Consider the following 20,953-nt stretch of genomic DNA (forward strand, 5'->3'; position numbering starts at 1 on the left):
GGCATATGAGTCTGCTGACCCCTAGTGAGAATGATTCCATTAATCATTTTTCCATTAACAATTCTGAGATTCTTCCAAGGTGTTTACTAATGAGAGCCAGAGGCAAAAGCAGTAGGTGAAACTGAAGGTCAGAAATGCTTTGCACGATTTGAAAAAAATTGTGTTCCCAGGCACAGGAAAGGCCAGAATGATTTACTGAGTGAGTATTCTCAAAAACGTTGTTTATAAGCTTTCTCTGCTAAGGTTATGTTTTCTGTACTTGTTTAGCTTTGGAGGTAAAAGCAGTACTACTTAAAAACAATTTTAAAAGTAATAATTGATGCGAATAACTTCACTTCCTTTGTTCCCCATTCTTCTGGCTCACCAGCAGAAGTAGTCACTACGGCCAGACCTATTGTGTTTTCTGGAAGAAGAAATCCTCAGCTAGGAGACAAACTCTCTTTGTCATCTCATACGATTTTGATGACCATTCTGTGCACTGTCTTACACACCCATAAAATGGAAACAGTAATGCCCACTCTTCTTTTGTGTCTGTCCGTGAGAGAGACTTCAATGTGAACTGAGTGCCGTAATTCCATCCAGAGGTAAAACATTAATCAATAAAATGAAAATAAGCCCAAAGAGCCTCCTTAATCCTTTCAAATTCTTCCAAATGAAAGGTAACCTACCAGTGAAAACTGAAATACCTACTTTGCGTCCCTTGGTGAAGTGTCAACTTCTATTTTACCAGAATCTGACTTTCAGCCCCTTATTTTATGTCAGCAGACTCTGAAAGTTTCCTTTTACGAGTCAGAAGGAGCCAAGATGGTACCTTGAATACCAGCAATGCTGGTTCATGTTGTTTTACATTTTGTTAGTATGTTAGGAGACGATAATCTAGGAAATAAGATGTTTGCTCAGCCTTTCATCTTTGAACAACATAACTTTGCCTAAAACGAGATAAATTCAAAGTACAAATGGTGATATCTATCAGTGTGGTCTATTACACAGAAATGACACCAATCAAAACAGGTCTTAATGATAATTATGACTTTTAAAGTTTTTTCCTTTTTATGAAAAGGTAATAATATTTTCTTCTTTTTTCTCTAATTCAGAGATTTGAAAATATAAAGTAAAGTTTATAATAGGTTGCGAATGTCCAATAATAGGGGGATGGATAAATAAAATATGGCACATTTATATGGTGAAGAACTATAGAGTAATTAAGAAGCTTGACCTAGGTCTATATGTCTTAACGTGTATAGATCTCAAAAACAAAACAGAGAGAGAAAAACAGAAGTTGCAGAGCAATACGTATGTAGACATTGACATTAAAGTCCCTACAAGAGGGATTCTGGAAAGGTGATGGTAGAGGAAGCTGAGTTTTGGAATTTCTTTGAATCTCTACCAAGGAGGGGGAAAAAAACCCCTCCTGGATAGGAAAACTAAAAACCCATGGACAATAGTTACAACAAAACTAAGTATCTCTAAGAACCCCAAAATACAATTAGGCAAGGATGAACCACTCATAGCCACAAGACTTGTGGTTTATTAACATCTGTGTGGGAGAAAGAAAGGGAAGCAATAGGATGTCATATATCCCTGAGAACAGGAGAATCCCCAAATAGCCCATAGGTATTGACTAGAAAGCATGGTGGGCCAATTAAAGAAGAGCAGCTGAGACTGGGAGGGGTTTTGCCCATTGTAATAGCAGATGAATGCAAAGGGCTCAAGAGTAGAAGGACTAAGGGGCTAGAGTGGTCAGGCATCTACAAATTCTAGAAAGTGACCTACCAGAGCTCCCTTCTAGGACAGGGCCCATATTGAGGAGAAACTGCTGAATTTGGAGTCAAATTGAGCTAGATAGAAGCAAAGTAAAGAGAAAATCTAGATAGAAGTGGGTGGGGGAGCAGAGACGATTAGCAAGCTGCTGTGTGTGTGTGCGCGCGTGCGCGCGCGCGTGTGTGTTTGATACTATACAAAAACAATGAAAGAAGGAGTTCTGTGCATTTAGAAAAGCTACTCTGAACCAATTCTCTTTCTAAGAGTTTCGGAAAACTAATTTCACATAAAAATGAGCAACAGAAATGTATCTAGGTCAACTCCATACAAAGTTATTATAAGGGAAAAAAAAGCATATGGAACAGAATCACATCCCTACAGATAGCAAAAGCATGCCAGAAAGTCATGCCAAAAAAAGGATTAAAACATAACAGAGTATTTCAAAATGAGCTAAGAAGCATTAATAAAATGACATAAGACATGAAAGAATAACAGAAATCAGAATTAGAAAAATTCAGACACAGAACAAAAGAACTCAGGAAAGAACACAAGATTATAAAAGAAATGAAGTCTAAACAAGAATGAACACAAGAAGGAGTGAATGCAATAGCTGGTATCTTAAGAGAAACAGAAGGTGAAAAAGCAAAACTTTCAAGATAAAAAATAAATGAAGAGATAAAAAGTATTCAAGAGACAGGCAAAATATCAAAGAGAGGCAAAGAAGATTCAAAATATGGATAATAGAAATCCCTGAAGCAGAGCACCAAATCAAGGCAACTGAATAAATACTAAAAACTTCCCTGAAATTATAAAAAATGTATTTGAAACCACATATTGAGAGAGCACACTGCAAGCCTGAGAACATCAACACACAATGACTAACACCAAGACATATTCTAGTTAGATGACTACATTTTATAGAAGAACGAGATAAAATCCTTTGAACTTCTAGGCAAAAACAGCAAGTGATTTATAAGAAAAAGAAAATTAGATTTTCATTAGACTTTTAAATAACATATTTAAGATACTTAGGGAAAGAAATTGTGGGCCAAGGATTTTTATATTCAGAAGAACACTGACTTTCAAGTATAAAGGGCACAGTCACCTTGTTATCAACAGGAAAGAATTCAGGGAATATTGTTCCCATGAGCCCTTCCTGAGGAATGAACTTTAGACAACAACTTGACTAGATAGACATCTGCCTAAGGGCTGGTGGTGAACACCAATGTAGTTGCGGATGGGACTAAGACTAAATGAAGGGAAAAGGGAGTGGGTATTGCACGTATGGCTATATGCTCAGATACTACAGTTTAATGATTCAAAAGGGTGGAGAAATAGGAAGAGCATATCCAAAAAACAATTTTAACTGCTTTCACTGATTATAAAATATATTGATGGTAGTAGTATTAGGATTGACATTCTGAGGCTGTTATATGTGTATTGAGGGATAGGTAATTATGGGATGAGTAATTATGGGATATTTTAATTATATCAATGCCTTTGTCCTTGAGAATTAGGACTTTGTGTGTGGAAAGGAGACACAGATGTGAGACAGAAGAGCTTAAGAGAAAAGTCCTGTAGTCTTGGATTTGAATTTGAAGCTTCAGTATGAACGCATTGGTTATTTTATCTTAAAATTATACACATAAATGTATATATGTATATTTTCTATCACTGTCCACTGAAGAGACCTAGAAAGAATGACCAACTCAGGAGCAACGAGCATTCCTACGCACCCAGATTGTGATCTTAAAATAATATTTCCCACTAATGGAAACCAGAGCGTCTAAGAGAAATAACTGATTTCAAGGCTGGGGTTAGAAATGTACAAGACAGGGTTGGAACACCCTGTCATACCAGTTAGTGAGAAAGCTATCAAAGGTTACTTAGGCTTATGTCAAAAGGACTCAGGAGCCAACCCGAAGAAGTTCCCACTGGTCAAAGATGAGACAATTTAAGCTTCAAAAAGATAACTGAAATAGACTGAAACTCATCAAATATGTATAAATTTATGAGTTTATTTTGATATTTTAAAGAAAACTAACTGACTACTTTGGGATGATAATAGAAAGTAATGAATCATTTGAGAACTGGTAAGAAAAGCAAAAGAATCAAGCATTTACCCTGTTTCTTTCTAGTATGAACATAGGAACTCTGGGCAAAATGTTCCTAAAGTATGATGATGATGAGAGGAAACTGTCTCTAGTATATTTCAACTACTAAATGAAATATAAATGATAGATTAGAACAGCACCATTTTGCAACTTCCTATGAACTAATAGGTCTGGACATTGAGCATCAACAGCTGCTAATATCATAAAAAGAAAAAAGAGAAAACTGCTTATGATGGTCTCCTGATGAAAGAAAACACCACCACTCAAACTGGAATGTGATCAAGCCTCTGGATCCAGCTGCCAAGTTTTTGGAAATACAGAGTACAGAGAAACATATTGAATTATACCACAAGGATGCCATCAGTAAGATTCAGACTATGAGAAACTCTACAGGGCAAATTCCACAGTTAAATTATGAGGAAAAGGAAGAGATGGAGAAAAAAAGAGAAAGGGATGGAAAGGAAACTTGTAGATTAAAATAGACTTAAAAGGCACATCAAAAATTTTAAAACCGGGCAAGACTACGGCATCTAGGGATGGTCATTGGATGATAAACCTATAAAGCAATGCAAGGAAATGATTATGGTAAAACTCGAAATGTTGTTCTTTCAGAGGGAAGGGAGAATTTATGATGGGATGAGGCATGTCTCTGGGGCTTTTGGAGTGGCTACCTATCTGTTCCTTCTTCACCTGGGCTATGCTTACAAGGGTGTTAAAGCTACACATTTATCCTGTGTAGTTTTCTACATTTGTTTTGTTTTATCAAGATTTAAAAAATCACCCAAAGAACAATACTGTACATTGTCTATGGATTCATACAAGTGAATGTGAAAGTATAAAATTTGGCAAGAACAATACCCATCAAGTTCGCACGAGTGTTTCCCTCCAGGGAGGTGGGAGGAGAATGGAACTGGGGGCAGAGGGATGCCAAAGGGTATTTCAAGTTTATCTGCCAAGTTCTAATTCCACAAAAGAAATATGATGTAAATATATCAAAATCTTAGCAATGGTTAATCTGGGACTTTGTGAACACACGTGTTTGTGTCTCCTAGTCTTTATTTTTGAATTCTAAAAAAATTAGCTTGTGAATGCACATTGTGACTGCATGGAATAAATTATCCGAAATGTTTTGGTGCTATTGGTATAGCATGCCATATAAATCAAAGATACAATTGCCATTAGTCCAACTACCTAACTTAGAAACAATAATGTAGGCATCCTTGATGAATTAGTTCCTTAACATTAAGTGAATGAGAATTCAACTCTAAAAGGAGTTAATTCATTGTGACTGTTCACCTAACAGTATTCTATAAGGGAAATAGAATCAATATTTTCTTTCTGCTGAGCTTGAAAAACAAATATACAACTTGTTTAAACCACCAATCAGTTCCCTCTTTTGCGGGATTTGTAAGGGATTTTACTGAGATCTAGTTCAAGTCAATGGAATGTTCCCAGATTGTTTTCCCATTTGGGGTTTTGAGATTAGTTGTTTCTCAGCCTATAGCTCTGTGTTGGTAGGGCTAACCCAACCTAACCCTAACCTTAATCCGAACCCTAACTGGGTATGTATAGGGGGTCAAACTAACATAAATCTTTGAAAATTATTTGTTATTCATTATTTTGACCTTCTTGGTATTTAAGGAAATGATTACCAAGTGGGAAAATAATTATAAATGTAACACATAAAACAACAATTGGCCACTCAAAATTTTGTCCCCTAAATGTCTTAAGCAATCTCATTATGCCATGACAGGAAATAAATGTCAGATAAAAAAACTGCCTAGAGTGGTTTTTTGTATGTTTGTTTTAATTTCTATGAGCCCCATAAGAATTCAACTCACAGAAATAATATAATCATATTGTCTTTCATGAGCGTGTGTAGGAGGGATATAAACTCAGTCATGATGACTCATGAGTGAGAAAGAAAGCAGACCCACAGCCACGTGACCCTTTCTGTATTTACCAGGCAGGTAGCTGCACAGTCTCTCCATGGAGGCCTGGACCGTAGAGTTGTGAACCTGGGCAAGCTGTTCAATCACAGAGACCACCAGCACACACCCTGCGAGGGAGAAGAAGAAGATGTCAGCAAGTTCACGCAGAACAGGGAACTTTTATTTGCCATTTGCCTTTTAAAATCTACCATCTTCACAAATGCACTGTGAGTTGTAGTGAAGTGTGAAACATGATGAGAAGATCATGGGTTTGGGGGTCAGAAGTACTGGTTTTCAGTCCAGTTTTGCCACTTGTAAGCTACATGACATTGGGGAAGTAGTTGAGTCATGCTTTGTTTCTGTTTTTTGTCTATCACATGGGAGAAAGAGATGAGATGTCAAGGAGATAGTGCAAGGAAACAGCCCCCACAGAGCAGAAGCTCAATAGATTTTGGCTTCTTTCCTCTCCCCTTTCCATCCTTCTGCAGTGGTCGCCTTTATTATGAATAGGATCATTCCCCTCCTGTGTGTTCTCAGCCTGCAACCTGGGGGCAGATTTTAAATTTTAGAAAAGTGGTGGAAATTACTCAGAGTTTGGAGTCAGAAGAACTGGAATTGAGTCCTGCCCTTGAACCTTAGACTCGCCACCCAGCCTTTCTAAGCCTTGGTTTCCTTACTGCAAAGTATGTAATGATACTTTTCCCATAGGGCTGCTGTGATGATTAAATGAGATAACAGTGCAACTGAACGTGCTTTGAAATCATAACACTATTGTAAAATATTATTTTACCTCCCAGTTACAAAGCGCACTGCTTGAAAGCTTGTACCAATATAATTAGTGTCTAGAAGGAAACTTGGATCAAGTTAGGAATATATTCCTTCAGCTACCTTAATATATGGTAAGTGTGAAGGCCTAGAACTACCAAGCTGACACCCCCAGAAGGTTCTATCACCAGCCTTGGTCTCCTGAACTGCTGGGGAAGCCTAAACTTCCTTTTTCTAAAGGGAGGGGACTCTTTGTTCTACACACAAGGGATTGGTTGGTCAAAGATCATTAGGTCTCTGAGAGGAAATTGCTAGGCCTCCTTGAGATAAGAGGAGCGGTACTTATTTGCAGACGTTGGTTTCTGAGGAGGCAAAAGAAGGCTCTCATCGAAATGAAGAAGTTCCATGGTACCTGGCCCAGCAGCAAGCTCACTACTATCCATCAGCTCAAGGGACTGGGAACCCAAATACACACGCAGTGTCATTAAAACCAAATCCCCACCAGGACTTCTTGAGAAAAGGCGGCTGACAACAGATGTGAATAGTACAATGGGGCATTTCTAGACAGAAAGAAATGAAACCTTCTGTAAAATGTGAGATTGCCAACTAAGAACAAGAGACTTCTATCTTTCTAGACACTGCAACATCTGATGAGGTTTGGGGCTTGATTGTTCTGCACCCTCAGATAAAGCTGGGCTCACCAAATCCGAGACAGTGCGATCCTGATCCTGGTCTTACTGCTGGGGCATTTATCAGCATCAACGATCAAAGTTGATTAGATGTACTTTTAACCTAATCCATGTATTGAGGGTTTTATTACATTGCGATGAATTTAGTAGCTGATACTTATTGGCACTTTATGGTCTAAAAATAATTTTCTTATATGTTTTATTTTAAAAATAACTTTTCAAAATTATAATGCAATTCAATCTCATTTTAGAAAGTTTTAAAAGTATAGGACAGAATAAAAAAGATAAACATCACTCAAATAACCCAGAAATAAACCAATTTTACTTTTATTTTAAATGTATAAAATATATTTAGTATATGTGAATATTTTCAACATTTATAATATACTTTTACACTTTGATTTATGTCTCTGTTAATCACTTATTGAGTTAGGTGGAACTAAATAAATTTTTATAATTGTTTTTATCAAATGGTCACAACATGCAGCTCATGATCAAAGAAGAATGTGGTGGAGACTGCGTTGCCATCTTGCATAGTAATCACTTCATACAGCATCTTATCAACCAGCTGCAGCATTTGGCATCCAGAGTGGATTTGAAGTATGGTGGGTGTGGGGCTTTGGAAATAAAATTAGGAGATCTGGCACAGATACCAAGCAGAGGAGATTCCGCTACAGATTTATGCTTGAGACCTAGCCTGTTGCTCTTACGATTTTACATGGCTTCTCAAAAATTGTGGAAAACTGTGGTTACTCCAGAACCTGGCTTAACGCAGTTTTCATTTATTCAGAACATTTTCAACAGGCACCTTCAAAGAAAAGAAGCAAGTGAGAAATAGCCTGGGTGATTTCAGTGATTGAGGTGTAATAGGAACATTTAGGATATGCCGTGAATAGTTCCAGACACATCGTGGGATGGGATAAATACCTGCTAAAGGAATAAGGTCAGAGAGTACCGTGAGGTGACTATAGACCTGACGGCATTTTCTTGTTCGGATAAAGTGATGAAGGAGCACACAAGGACAGTTGTGGATTGTCGTGCTGCCTCAGTTTCCCCTAAGTGACCAGTCTTTGAGACACCAAAGATTTGGAGGGACCAGAAATAAGCACATATTACTCCCCTCAGAAGAGCTCTATACTCTGTAGTGAACTCATTTTATCTCCACCTCCCCCAACCCTGACAGGCTTTATTTTTTTCTGTGTGCTATTTTTTACCCTCCCCTCCTTTGTCTGCTTAGCTCTTCCGAATTGTTCAAGATCCTCAAACTCCAGTGACACTTCACCTTCTTTCCCCAATCAGAATTCAGGGCCCTCTCCTCTACTTTGCCCCAGTCCTTCATACTTATCACCTAGGACTGTTATTAAATGTTGCTTGACTTCCTCACCCCAGACATCATCCTCCTTGAGGGCAAAGTCAATGACTTATTCTTCCACTCCAGGCCTAGCACCACTCTTGGTACGTGAGCTCAGCACACATTCACTGGATGGATGAGCGAGAGAAAACACTCATGCGAAATCTCTTCTAATCCTGTGGAGAATGAGACTGCCTCTTCATGGAGACATGCATGAAAAAACGTGTGGAAGGCTAGATGTGTAGCTAGAGAAATTCTGCCACTTGTTCTTTTTTCTTCCTCACGGAGGCAAATGCTACATACAGATTGCCTGCATGTCAGAGGAGTCTTCCAAGACTGGCTTTAACAAAGGAAGCATGCATTCAACCAAGAGTTACTGAGCAGCTGTTCTTGGCAAGAGATGGTGCTAGGCTTTGATGGGACCCAGATGTATAGAATAGGATCCCTGTCCATAGGGAGCTCACAGTATAGTTCCCAAATTTACATAAACTGGATGGAAAATGCTAGGTGAGATGTGACTTTGAAGAGACTTTAAGGTAGAGCAAGCAGGAGAAAAGGCATTCCTAGGAGAGGAGCAAGACTTGTTGGCCTGAAAGAACATGGTATATTTCTCCGTATTGTTCACAATTTAATTAGCGTCAAATTTCCTTTCTTACTGGTACCTTAATAGTTTCATAGAATCAATGGCATAATACGCTTGATGAGATGCAAGAATTGGAAATCCACATTTGGTTCAGCATAGCAGGAATATTGAATGAACATGGGGCATAAGGGAACCCTTCTTGGGACTTTTTTCTTGAGGATGCTCCATTCTGGGTGACCCCAGTGATTGAAACCTTGCACACTATTTCCTTTTCCTGAAAAATTCAACTCCAGCACATGTGTGTATTTGTTTTAATCCATAGCTTGGAAGGATGAATGCAAAGAGAATTGGGTTGCTTGAGACCAACCTGCTTCTTTGTACTTATGGATATGGGCTTTTCTTCTGAAGTTTATTCAGAGGAATCCCATCAAGGGCTCTTAAGACTTTTATGGTTCCTTAGTACTGCTGGCTAAAATTGGAAATCATTAGATAAATAAAAAGGATCCCAAAAAAGTCAGCTGCCGCTGCAGATTGGATGATTGATTCTTGTCGCTATCGTTACTCTGCCTGGAAAAGAGTTGCTATATGAAAAGGACCCTGCAGAAAAGCAGATAATGGGGTTTGAAATGTGGAAACATCCAGGTTGGGCTCAGCTTTGATTTGAGTCCTGTTCCGTTGCACATCTCCGCCCATTTCCAGTGGGCTCAACTCCCCTTCCAGTTGGATTGCTAATTTAGGGTCTGCAGCGAGGTGTGTCCTGAATCCTGCAGCCGCAGGAATAGAGAAATTGACTTTGCTACAGTTTCTCATAAGAGGTTTCACTGTCTTGACGGGCTAAAGAATATATTCTCTGGGAGAGATGCATGGGCAGAGTAATTCCTCCCATTACAGACTATTCTCTGGCTGCTAATAAAAGCCTGGCTCTGCTAAAGTGAGTTTGTCCAAGCTACTGTTCGTTTAGGAAGTGATAAGAGTGGGCGAGAACTATGCGTTTTGCTCAGTAGTCACCATTTGAAATCTCACATATGGTAAATCTCTTCTCACCTGGCCTCTGAAAATAAGGAGTATAATAGAAACAGACACTCCCGATATTGCAGGAAAAGAAGAGAATGGGCCTGAATGAAAACACCTGCCACAGAGTTCTGCTTCTGGACACATACCTCGGATAGACTGCAGACTGTCCCACAGAATCCTTTTGAAATGAAACAGAACTCTTGAAACTCTAACTATAATCATATCTGTGCTGGCTGGAACTGCAGCCAACTGCAGAGAGCGGTCTATTAGATTTCCCATTTGTCTGAAGCCCACACTTCACTGAAAAGCCTTGAAAGCACCTGGCAGTTGTCAGAGCCAGGGGCGGCATGACTACACTTCCTTTTTAACCCTCAGTAGGAGAATAAATAATTCAGCACGTGGCTAGAGTGTGCTCTACAGTTTTCAAAGGGTTTTTTTGCATACATTATCATCTCATTCAAACTTCACAACTTGTAGATGTAGGAATTATTACTCTCATTTTACAGACGAGCAAATGGAGTCTCAGAGAGGTTAAGCACCCAGCCAAGTATGTAGCTAGTAAGCAGGGGAGCTGCAACTGAACACAGTATGTATTGAGTCCCTTCTCGACGCCAGGCACTGTGCTGAGCTTGGAGTATATGCGGAGAGCAAACTGATATGGTTCCTCCCTCTTAGAGATTATACTCTATTAGGGAAAAGTGACCAGAAACAAGTAAATGAACACATAATTAGAAGTAATTTTAGGTGCTATGAAGAAAAGGAGCAGGGTGAAGTAACAGAGGGTAATGAGAACAGAGAGGGTATAAGCCTTCTTAGCTAGAGCTGATAGAGAAGTTTTCTCCGAAGAACATATAAAAATGGCTAATACAATGGAAAGGATGGAGAAGTGTGAGGAGCCAGGGCATGGCCTTGTAGGCAGGGGGAGCTGGTACCCACTTGATGGCAATGAGACTAGGAAAACTAGGTGCCGGAATCCAATGATGGGGGATGAGGTGCAGGAATAGGCAGAGGCCAGGTCCCTGGGTCTGTTCACTGCCAAAAGGGTAGGGATTCATCCTGAGAGCAGTGGGGAGCCGTTGACAGCTTTGTGGAGGGGGCTGCTGCTATCTGATATGTCTTTAAAATATCATGCTGGCTGTCATGGGGAGGAAGAATCTTAGGGGGCAAAGACGGGAGCATAGAGATAAGCAGGAGACTATTTTGGTCCCGGAGGGAGATGATGGTGGCTTGGGTAGAGTAATGAGTGGCAGTAGGGACAGAGATAGATTTGCAATCTATTGTAGAGTTTGTCTTGATAGGATTTATTAATGAGTTGATGAGAAGAAGTGTGAGGAAAAGTGAGAATCAAGGATGACTCCTTTATTTCTGGGCTGGGCTCCAGGCTGGTGTAGAGCACAGCTGTTGGAGTCACACCACACCTGGATTTGGGTCCCTGCATCCCTGTTGGACCAGCATGAGTTTGTCAAATACATCTCCTCAAGCTCCTCACCTCAATTCCCCTCCATGTTCTCAGATTTCCCTGGTTGGGTGGGAGTAGAGGATATGGGTTTATAAATTGTAATTCTAATTAACAAGCATTATCCCAGGCCTTCTCACGTTGGTGAAAAGAAAAGGAAATAAGAAAAAAAGGTATAAAAATAATCACCTAAAATTATCCTACTGCCAGCCTTGTGTCTCTAAGATATTGGTTACTGAGCCAGAGATGGTAGCACATGGCCCAGGTACGAATATTGCACCTTCTCCCTTTTCTTCTGCTTCCTCCTCTCAGAGTCTGGACATGGACAAGGAGAGGCGGGTATGAGAAGGAAAGAGAAAAGGAGGAAAGAGAAATGAGAAGCTACAGTGTAGTAGACAGTAGAATTTGGGGGTCAGACAGACTTGGGCTCAAGTCCTGCTTCTGTTACTTATGACCTGATTTGGCAGGATGGTTAACCTCTCTGAGCCTAGATTTTGGTAGTCACAGAATGGAATTATAATGCTCGCTTATGTGGTACATTAGAAACACCCACAAAATTTTTGCACTTCCTTCCATGAAGAGGTGGTATCCATTGCCTAACTCTTCAAATCTGGCCTTGTAACTTGCTTTGATCAGTAAAATGTAGACGAAATGACAGCACATCTGATCTGGACCTGGGCCTCAAGAGGTCTTGCAGCTTCCTCTTTTGCCCTCTTAGAACATTTTAGTCACGAGCTTGAACTAGACTGCTGGAGAAGCCACATGAAGGGAAACTGAGGTGCTCCAGCCAACAGCCTGTCAACTAGCAGAGGTGTGAAAAAAGCAATCGAGATCACCCAGCCTGTCATTCAACCATCTACCAGCAGAGTGTAGCAGCAGGAGTGAGCCCAGGGGACACCAGCTGAATAACCACCCAGTTACGCCCAGCCAAAAATTGCCAGCTTACAGAACTGTGAGCTAATAAGTGATTGCTGTGTAAATGTGGGGTGTTTTCTAATACAGCGAAAGCTGTCTGACACACCTGGCAAAAGTGTTGTGAGGATTAAGTGCTCCAACACATAAAATGCACATGGGGCCTGGCACAGAGTAGAGACTCAACAAATATTAGTTCCTCTCTCCCTTGCTGAGAGGCAAAGACATATTCTCCATGAACACTCTTTAAAATAGGAGCTAAGCTCAGAAACTTACCCTTGAAAAACATGTCGCATTATCAGCAACGTTTTTACTTTTCTACGGCTGAATTTTCCTTTATTGCAGATATCTAGTATTTTCACGGCATTGGGGCAGATTAGACTCTGTGGCCTAACTTAACCACCACCTGGAACATTGTTCTTATGAGGAAAACGTTCAGGGAGTTCCAAACTGCCAAATTTCCCAAGAACATTGGCAATGAGAGAGGCACTGTACTGGGCAATTACTGGTGAGAACAAGAGCTGAGGGCATTCCACGGTGGGCAGAGCTCGAGCAACGGCAATGAGAGGAAATTAGTGCGATGTGCTGAGAGATGTAGGAGGGTTGACTTGGCTAATTTAGAAATACATAAAAAATTAATAATAAAGAAATGAAAATAAAGACACCAGGAGCCATTCCATCCTATTATTTATTCAACACCACTTATTAGCACCTATTGTCTCCTCAGAAGCTCGAGGATATAAAGGCGAATGAGAGAAGTCACAGACCAGTAGGGAAGATTGAAGACTGGATAAACAATCCCAGAAACCTGTAAGTGCACTGATAGAGGGACCTATTAGTGCTTGGGGAACAGAGAGGAGGATGAAACTAATCTGCCTTTGGTGACAGTTTCTGGGGGGAGCTGAATCTTAATGGGTGGGAGAATCTTATCAGACAGAAAAAGTCAGGCAAGGCCTTCTAGGGAGAGAGGAGGAGCATTTTTTAAGACGTTGGGTGAGAAACAGAAGAGTTGGCCAAGGCTAGAGCCCAGGGTCCATGAGAAAGGAAGAATGAGAGAGGTAGGAAGGGGCCAAATCATGAAGAGGCTGGAAGGTCAGACTACAGAGCACGGGCTTCATGCTGCAGAGTCTACGGTGTAGACCAGTGGCTTTCAAACATTTTGCTCTGTGCCCCCTAAAGGAAATTTGAAAAACTATGTACCCCTTCCACATTTTAATAGATATTAAAATCTTGTTAGGGGATATCAATTTAAATAGTCACAAAGCGTATAATTTCAGGCAGATTGTAAGTACCACAATAGAAATATTACATTAATCATTTATACGTAGCCAAAGGAATCTAAATACTATAGTGATTTTTTACCCAGTCTCATCCACTTTAAAAAACATATGATCAAACTCTTCTTTTACAGTGAGATATTTATGTTGGTAATTCCTCTTCTTGAATTCATATTTCAATGAAAAGTCTATTGCCTTAAATTTTTCTTCCAGTACATAATTTAATCCTAATGTAACATATTCTATAGTTGAAAATATTTTTTTTTTTTTAAGGATTGGCGCCTAGGCTAACAACTGTTGCCAATCTTCCTTTTTTTTTTTTTCTTTCTTCTGCTTTATTTCCCAATCCCCCCGGTACACAGTTGTATATCTTAGTTGAAGGTCCTAGTTGTGGGATGTGGGACACTGCCTCAATGTGGCCTGACGAGCGGTGCCATGTCCGTGCCCAGGATCTGAACCCTGGGCCGCCGCAGCGGAACACGCGAACTTAACCACTTGGCCACGGAGCTGGCCCCTATAGTTGAAAATATTTTGTTGGTCACACTGTTACACTTCTCAACACTAAGAATATGTATAAAATTTAAATAAAAATTTTAATTTCTTTTGAATATAATACTCAAGTATTAAAAAATTCTTCTGGGTAGAATTTTATTTATTAGTAAAACTAATTCGTCTAAACAATATGTATTGCTAACTTGATAAACAATTTCTAAATAATAAAGGTAAAATTTTATTGAGATCGCACCTCTTAATGAGAAGGTTGGGCCTTTTTAATGAGCATATACATTTGCTGAAGAACATTACTTATTCATGCAAAGAGACAAGGTTCAGCATCACTTCTGTTCTTATTTTTCATTTTTGAAGAGGTTAAGTTCTGAGAAAACATGTTCACTAAAATAAGTAGATGGGAACAGAAGGACTTTTGATATAGCAATGTCACTCAATTCTTTAACTCCTTCTGAGTTAAATGCCAAAAATCTTAGATCTATCACTGAAAATTATTTCAAATGATCTATCAGCTGATGGCTCTATTATGTTCTCCTTCAACTGTGTTGAAAGCAAAGAACTAGAAACCACCTGACTTGCAAAACCATTTGCTACCTACTCAGTGGAGTCTTTCACTTTCTCAATTTCTGGGAAATATAAAAAAATATTTTTCTGAGACTTATCTTTTAATTATATCTATTACTATTTCACTTAGAGAGACGTTGTTAAACCTAATATACTCAGAAAGAATTGGAAAGTGGAAATATTGTCCCTTTTGATACACTTTTGGCTATAAAATATTTTAAATAAAGTCCTTTAGCTGAATGCATACCTCACATATATTTTTGTCAAATGTTGGAGCTGCAAATTTAGTTCATTCAACTTATGAAAAATGTCCTCTGTAAAAACCTAAATGGCAAAGCCAGATCTTATCATTAAAGAAATGAAGCAATCAGATTTTCTTTCAGAAAAAATACGAATTCATTTTTCCCTTCATTCTTCATTTGAATTCTAAGATGGATAGAGACAGAGGATGAATGGATAGAAAAATTGATGGATGGGTGGGCGGGTGGGGGATGGATGGATGGATGAATAGAAAGGATAGACAGATGAATGGATGGATAGGTAGAGAGGTAGGTGGGTAGATAGGTAGATAGCTAGATAGATGATAGATAGATAGACAGATAGATAGATAGATAGATAGACAGACAGATAAATCTTAGACTATGTCCAGTAGTCTTTATCCCCAAACTTACTTGCTAACTTGCAAAGTTTTCACCTGCCAGCAAAAGCTTACTACTCCCAAAGTTCTTACAAATGTTTGGCTGAAAGAAAAAGACATTTGCTTTCAGACTGTCTGCTTAACAATCCAAATTTAAAAATAAAACGAAATAATAAAACAAGACCCAAATTCCACAAATATATACCTAGACACTTGTGAAAGGAGATATACCAAAATATCAATAGTGATCATCTGGGTTTGGGAATTAAAGTTGATTTTACTCTTTAAAAATATTCTTCTGTAGTTTCTAAAATCTCTATGAAAACCATGTATTCTTTTATAATCAGAAAATAACAATAAATTGTATTTCATCAAACAATTTCTCATTGAAAAAGCTTTTTAATAGTTGCCTTCTACTTTAATAAACTTTAGGAAAACATGAAATGACATTTTCTAGAATACCTCCTTTGTTTTGACCCTCTGCTAGGTGTTTTTACAAACTATACTCAGTTAATCCTCACAGCACCCACATGAGATGGATACTTCCCCTCTTACAGATGAGAAATCTGAGGCTCAGAAAGGTTACGCAAGATATCTAAGGCCTTTCAGATGAGCAGTGATTCAACTGCTCACTGGCTAGCCGGTGATTCAAAGCAGATCTAGTGAATTTTGAAATCTCCACACTTTTAAGTGTTACACTGCATATGTTAAAATATCGGATTTCAGAAGTGAAAATTGTCAATCATGTTAATTAAAATAATCATTGCTATACTGAAGTTTATGTGATTTACTAATATTATCTTCCAGTCTGTGGCTAGTCTTTTCACTTTCTAATGATTTCTTCTGGAGAGCAAAAGGGTTTAAATTTAATAAAGTACAGCTTATTAATTTTTTCATTTTGTATAGTGCTTTTGACGTCATATCTAAGAATCTTTGCCTAATCCAAAGTCACAAAAATTTTCTTCTGGAAGTTTTATAGTTTTGGCTCTTACCTTGAGGTCTACGATCTATTTGGGGTTAATAATCGTGTGATTTGAAATAAGAAATAAGTAATGTCAGTTCTCAAACAGTGTTCTTCAAAATTTTTGCCTATTCTGGCTTCTCTGCATTTCCATACAAATTTTAGGGTCAGCTTGCCAGTTTCTACAAATGAAAGGGATGCTGGGGTTCTGATGGGAACTGTACTTAGTCTATTCGGGGAGTATTGCCGTCTTAACACTATTGAGTCTTCCAATCCATCAGCATCATCCATCTCTCCATTTCTGTAAAACATTCTTTAATTTCTTTCAGCAGAGTTTTTTTTTTTCAGTATAAAGTAATTGCATTTCTTTCGTTAAATTTATCCCTAAGTATTTTTTATTATATTGTGGATGGAATTTTTTTTAAATTTCAATTTTGGATGTTTGTAGCTCATATAAACAAGTGTAATTGATTTTTTAATATTAATCTTGAATCCTACAACCTTGGTAAACCTGCTTATTGGTTCTAGTAGATTTTTTGGTAAATATCTTAGGATTTCCTACATTCAGAATCATGTTGTCTGTTCCAATCTGCACTCTTTTATTATTTTTCTTTTTATATTAACCTGAATAAAATCTTCAATACAGTGTTGACCAGAAGTGGTGAGTGGACATCTCTACCCTGTTCCCAGCCTTAGGAGGAAAGCCTTCAGTCTTCCGTGATGAGGATGAAGTTAGCAGCAGGATTGTCATAGACTCCCTTTTCAGGTTCAGAGAGTTTCCTTTTCTTTTATAATCTGTTGAGAGGTTTTAACATGGATAGGTGAAGGATTTTGTCAAATAATTTTTCTATTTCTATTGGGATGATAAATTGTTGTGGCCTCTATTCTACTAATTTGCTGTATTCCATTAATTAATTTCCAGATGTTAAAACAACTGTGCATTCCTGGGATAAACCCCACTTGGTCATAGCGCACAATTCATTCTATATGTTGCTGGATTCAGTTTGTCAATATTTTGCTAAGGATTTTTGCATCTATCTTCATAAAGGACATTGGTTTGTCATTTTCTTTCCTTGTGATGTCTTTATCTGGATTTGGCATTAAGGTAAAACATGGAATGAACTGGGAAGTGCTCCTTCCTCTTATATTTTATGAAAGAAATTGTGTTAGATGGACATTATTTCTAGTTTACGTATCTTATAGAATTTGCTGGTGAAATCACCTAGGCTTGAACTTTTCTGCATCTGGTTGAATAGTATCCCCCTTAAATTCAGGTCCTTCCTGAAACTTCAGAATTTGACCCTGTTTGGAAATAGGGTCTTTGCAGATGTAATTAGTTAAGATGAGGTCATGCTAGAGTAAGGTGGGTCCTTAATCCAATATGACCAGTGTTCTTACAAGAAGAGACAACGACACACAGGAAAGGAGAAAGTCATGGAAAGACACACAGAGGGAAGATGGCCATGTGACGATAAAGGCAGGGATCAGAGTTATGCAGCTGCAAACCAAGGAATGTGAAGGGTTGCTGGCAATCACAGAAGCTGAGAGAGAGCTTTACACGTGGTTTCAGACTTCCAGCCTCCAGAACAGTGAGAGAATGAGTTTATGTTGTTTTAAGCCACCTAATTATTCTTTTTACAACAGCCCTAGGAAACTAGTATAATTTCTAATTACTAATTTATTTTCTTTACTTGATATAGATTTATTCAGGTTTTCCATTTCTTTTTTAGTCATTTTTGGATATTTGTGTTCTCTTAAGAATTTGTCTGGGGCTGGCCCAGTGGCGCGGCAGTTAAAGAGCGCACGTTCCGCTTCAGCGGCCCAGGGTTCGCTGGTTCGGATCCCGGGTGCAGACATGGCGCCGCTTGTCAAGCCACCCTGTGGTAGGCGTCCCACATATAAAGTAGAGGAAGATGGGCACGGATGGATGTTAGCTCAGGGCCAGTCTTCCTCAGCAAAAAGAGGAGGATTGGCAGCAGTTAGCTCAGGGCTGATCTTCCTCAAAAAAACCAAAAAGAATTTGTCTTATGGGGGCTCCCCCATGGCTGAGTGGTTAAGTTCTCACGTTCTGCTTCAGCAGCCCAGGGGTTTGCTGGTTTGGATCCTGAGCGCGGATATAGCACTGCTCATCAGGCCACACTGAGGTGGCATCCCACATGCCACAACTAGAAGGACCCACAACTAAAAATATATAACTATGTACTTGGGGGATTTGGAGAGAAAACACAGAAAAAAAAAGATTGACAACAGTTGTTAGCTCAGGTGCCAACCTTTAAAAAAAAGGAATTTGTCCATTTTATCAAAATTCTCTATTTTCTTGACACAAAATTGTTTGCAATATTTCCTTACAATTCTTTTAATTTTCTTTGGGTCTATAGTCATGTTCCCTGGTGTTTTATTCTTGATTTTGATTATTGTTTTTCTCTTCTTTAATAGTCAATCTGGCTAAAGGTTTGCCATTTTATTGATCTTTTCAAAGAACCATATTTTGGTTTCATCAATTTTGTCTATTGTTTTTCTGTTTTGGATTTTATTTGATTTCTGCTCTGATCTTTATTATTTTTTTGTGAAGAAGATTGGCTCTGTGCTAAAATCTGTTGCCAATCTTCCTCTTTTTGCTTGAGGAAGATTGTCACTGAGCTAACATCTGTGTCAATCTTCCTCTATTTTATGTGGGATGCTGTCACAGCGTGGCTTGGTGAGCAGTGCTAGGCCTGCACATGGGATCCGAACCCCAGGCCATGGAAGCAGCGTATGCAAACTTAACCACTATGCCACCAGGCTGGCCCCCTACTCTGATCTTTATTAATTCCTTTCTTCTAATTATTTTGGGTTTGAATTACTCTTCTTTTTCTGTCTTCTTGAGGTAGAAACTTAAATTATTGATCTTAGAGTTTTCTTTATAATATAATGTTTAAAGCTTTAAATTTTCCTCTAAGCACTGCTTTAGCTATATTTCATAAATTTGTTATGTTGTATTTTCATTCTCATTTGGACCAAACTATTTTTAAATTTCCCTGTGATTTCTTCTTTTTTCCATATATTTTTTTGAAGAAGTGTGTTGTATTACTTCCACAGATTTGAGTATTTCCCACATTTTTCCTATTACTGATTTCTAGTTTAACTGGAAAAATGTTTGTATGATTTCAGTCTTTAAAAGTGGATTGATACTTCATTTATTGCCTAATATATGGTCTATCCCAGACAATGTAGCATGTATGCGTAAAAAATAATATGTATTTTGCTGTAGTTGAATGGAGAGTTCCATACATGTTAGTTAGGTTAATTTAGTTATTAGTGTTGTTTAGTCTTCCATATCCTTACTTTTTGTCTAGTTGTTCTATCAATTACAGAGAGAGGAGTATTGAAATTTTCAACTATATTGTTGAATTGTCTATTTTTCTTTTCAATTCTGTCAGGTTTTTGTTTCTTGTGTTTGGGGGCTCTGTGATTAAGTGCATATACATTTATAATTGTTTCTTTCTGGATATATTGACCCTTTTGTCATTATGAAAGATACCTCTTTGTCTTTAGGATTATTCCATATCTTAAAGTATTTTGTCTGATACTAATATAATTATCCCAATTCTCTTACAGTAACTTTTTTCATCCTTTCATTTTCAAACTTTTTGTAACTTTGAATCTCGTGTGTCTCTAGTAGACAGAATATAGTTAGATCTTGCATTTTTTGTGTGGTCTAATCATCTTGTCTTTTGATTGGAATACACAATGCATTCACATATAATGTCAGTTTTTATATGGTTCAGTATATATCTGCCTTTAGCTATTTCTGTGTGTCTTTTTTTTCCTTTCTCTCCTTGTTTACAGCAGAAAATATTTCTGTTTTTGCAGAAAATGAGTACTTTTTGGATTATTTTAGTTTTTATGGCAACATTTCTAGTAATTTCTTATTTTGGAGTTTATATTTTCAGTGGTAACTAAGGATTAAAATACACATCTTTGACTTATTAACATTTATTTTAGGTTAATGCTGGTTTAATCATGGTAAAATATGGCAACTTTGCTCTGATATTGTTCCATTTTTCTTACTTCTCCTTTGGACAATTTTTGTCATACGTTCTATATTTGTATATGTTATAAACCCAACAATATGTATAATACTTATTGCTTTAAGCAAATTTTCATTTTTAAAAGAAATTAAGAGAAGAAAAGTGTGTTTATACATATATATTATTTTATATTTATCTACATATTAACCATTTCTAGTGTGTGTCTTCTGTGAATGAAAGTTACCGAATAGTGTTATTTCCTTTCTGTGTGAAGGACTTCTTTTAGTATTTCTTGTATGGCAGGTCTATCAGCACTTAATTCTCTCAATTTTATCAAGGAATGTGTTTATTTCACCTTCATTTTTGAGTGATAGATTCACTGGATCTAGAACTCTTGGTTGGTAGGTTTTTTTTCTCTCAG

The 20,953-nt window shown here is 38.0% G+C and overlaps 1 protein-coding gene across 1 annotated transcript in view; it reads right to left on the minus strand.

Moving 5' to 3' along the window:
• Positions 1-20,953, minus strand: part of AOAH (acyloxyacyl hydrolase) — a 180,420-nt gene that overhangs the window by 147,803 nt on the left and 11,664 nt on the right. Inside the window, exon 2 of the mRNA XM_070616264.1 lies at positions 5,839-5,934. Coding sequence (XP_070472365.1) covers positions 5,839-5,934 — 96 coding nt within the window. The remainder of the gene's footprint in view (positions 1-5,838; positions 5,935-20,953) is intronic.

This window comes from Equus przewalskii, chromosome 4, assembly GCF_037783145.1.
Source record: "Equus przewalskii isolate Varuska chromosome 4, EquPr2, whole genome shotgun sequence".
NCBI lineage: Eukaryota > Metazoa > Chordata > Mammalia > Perissodactyla > Equidae > Equus > Equus przewalskii.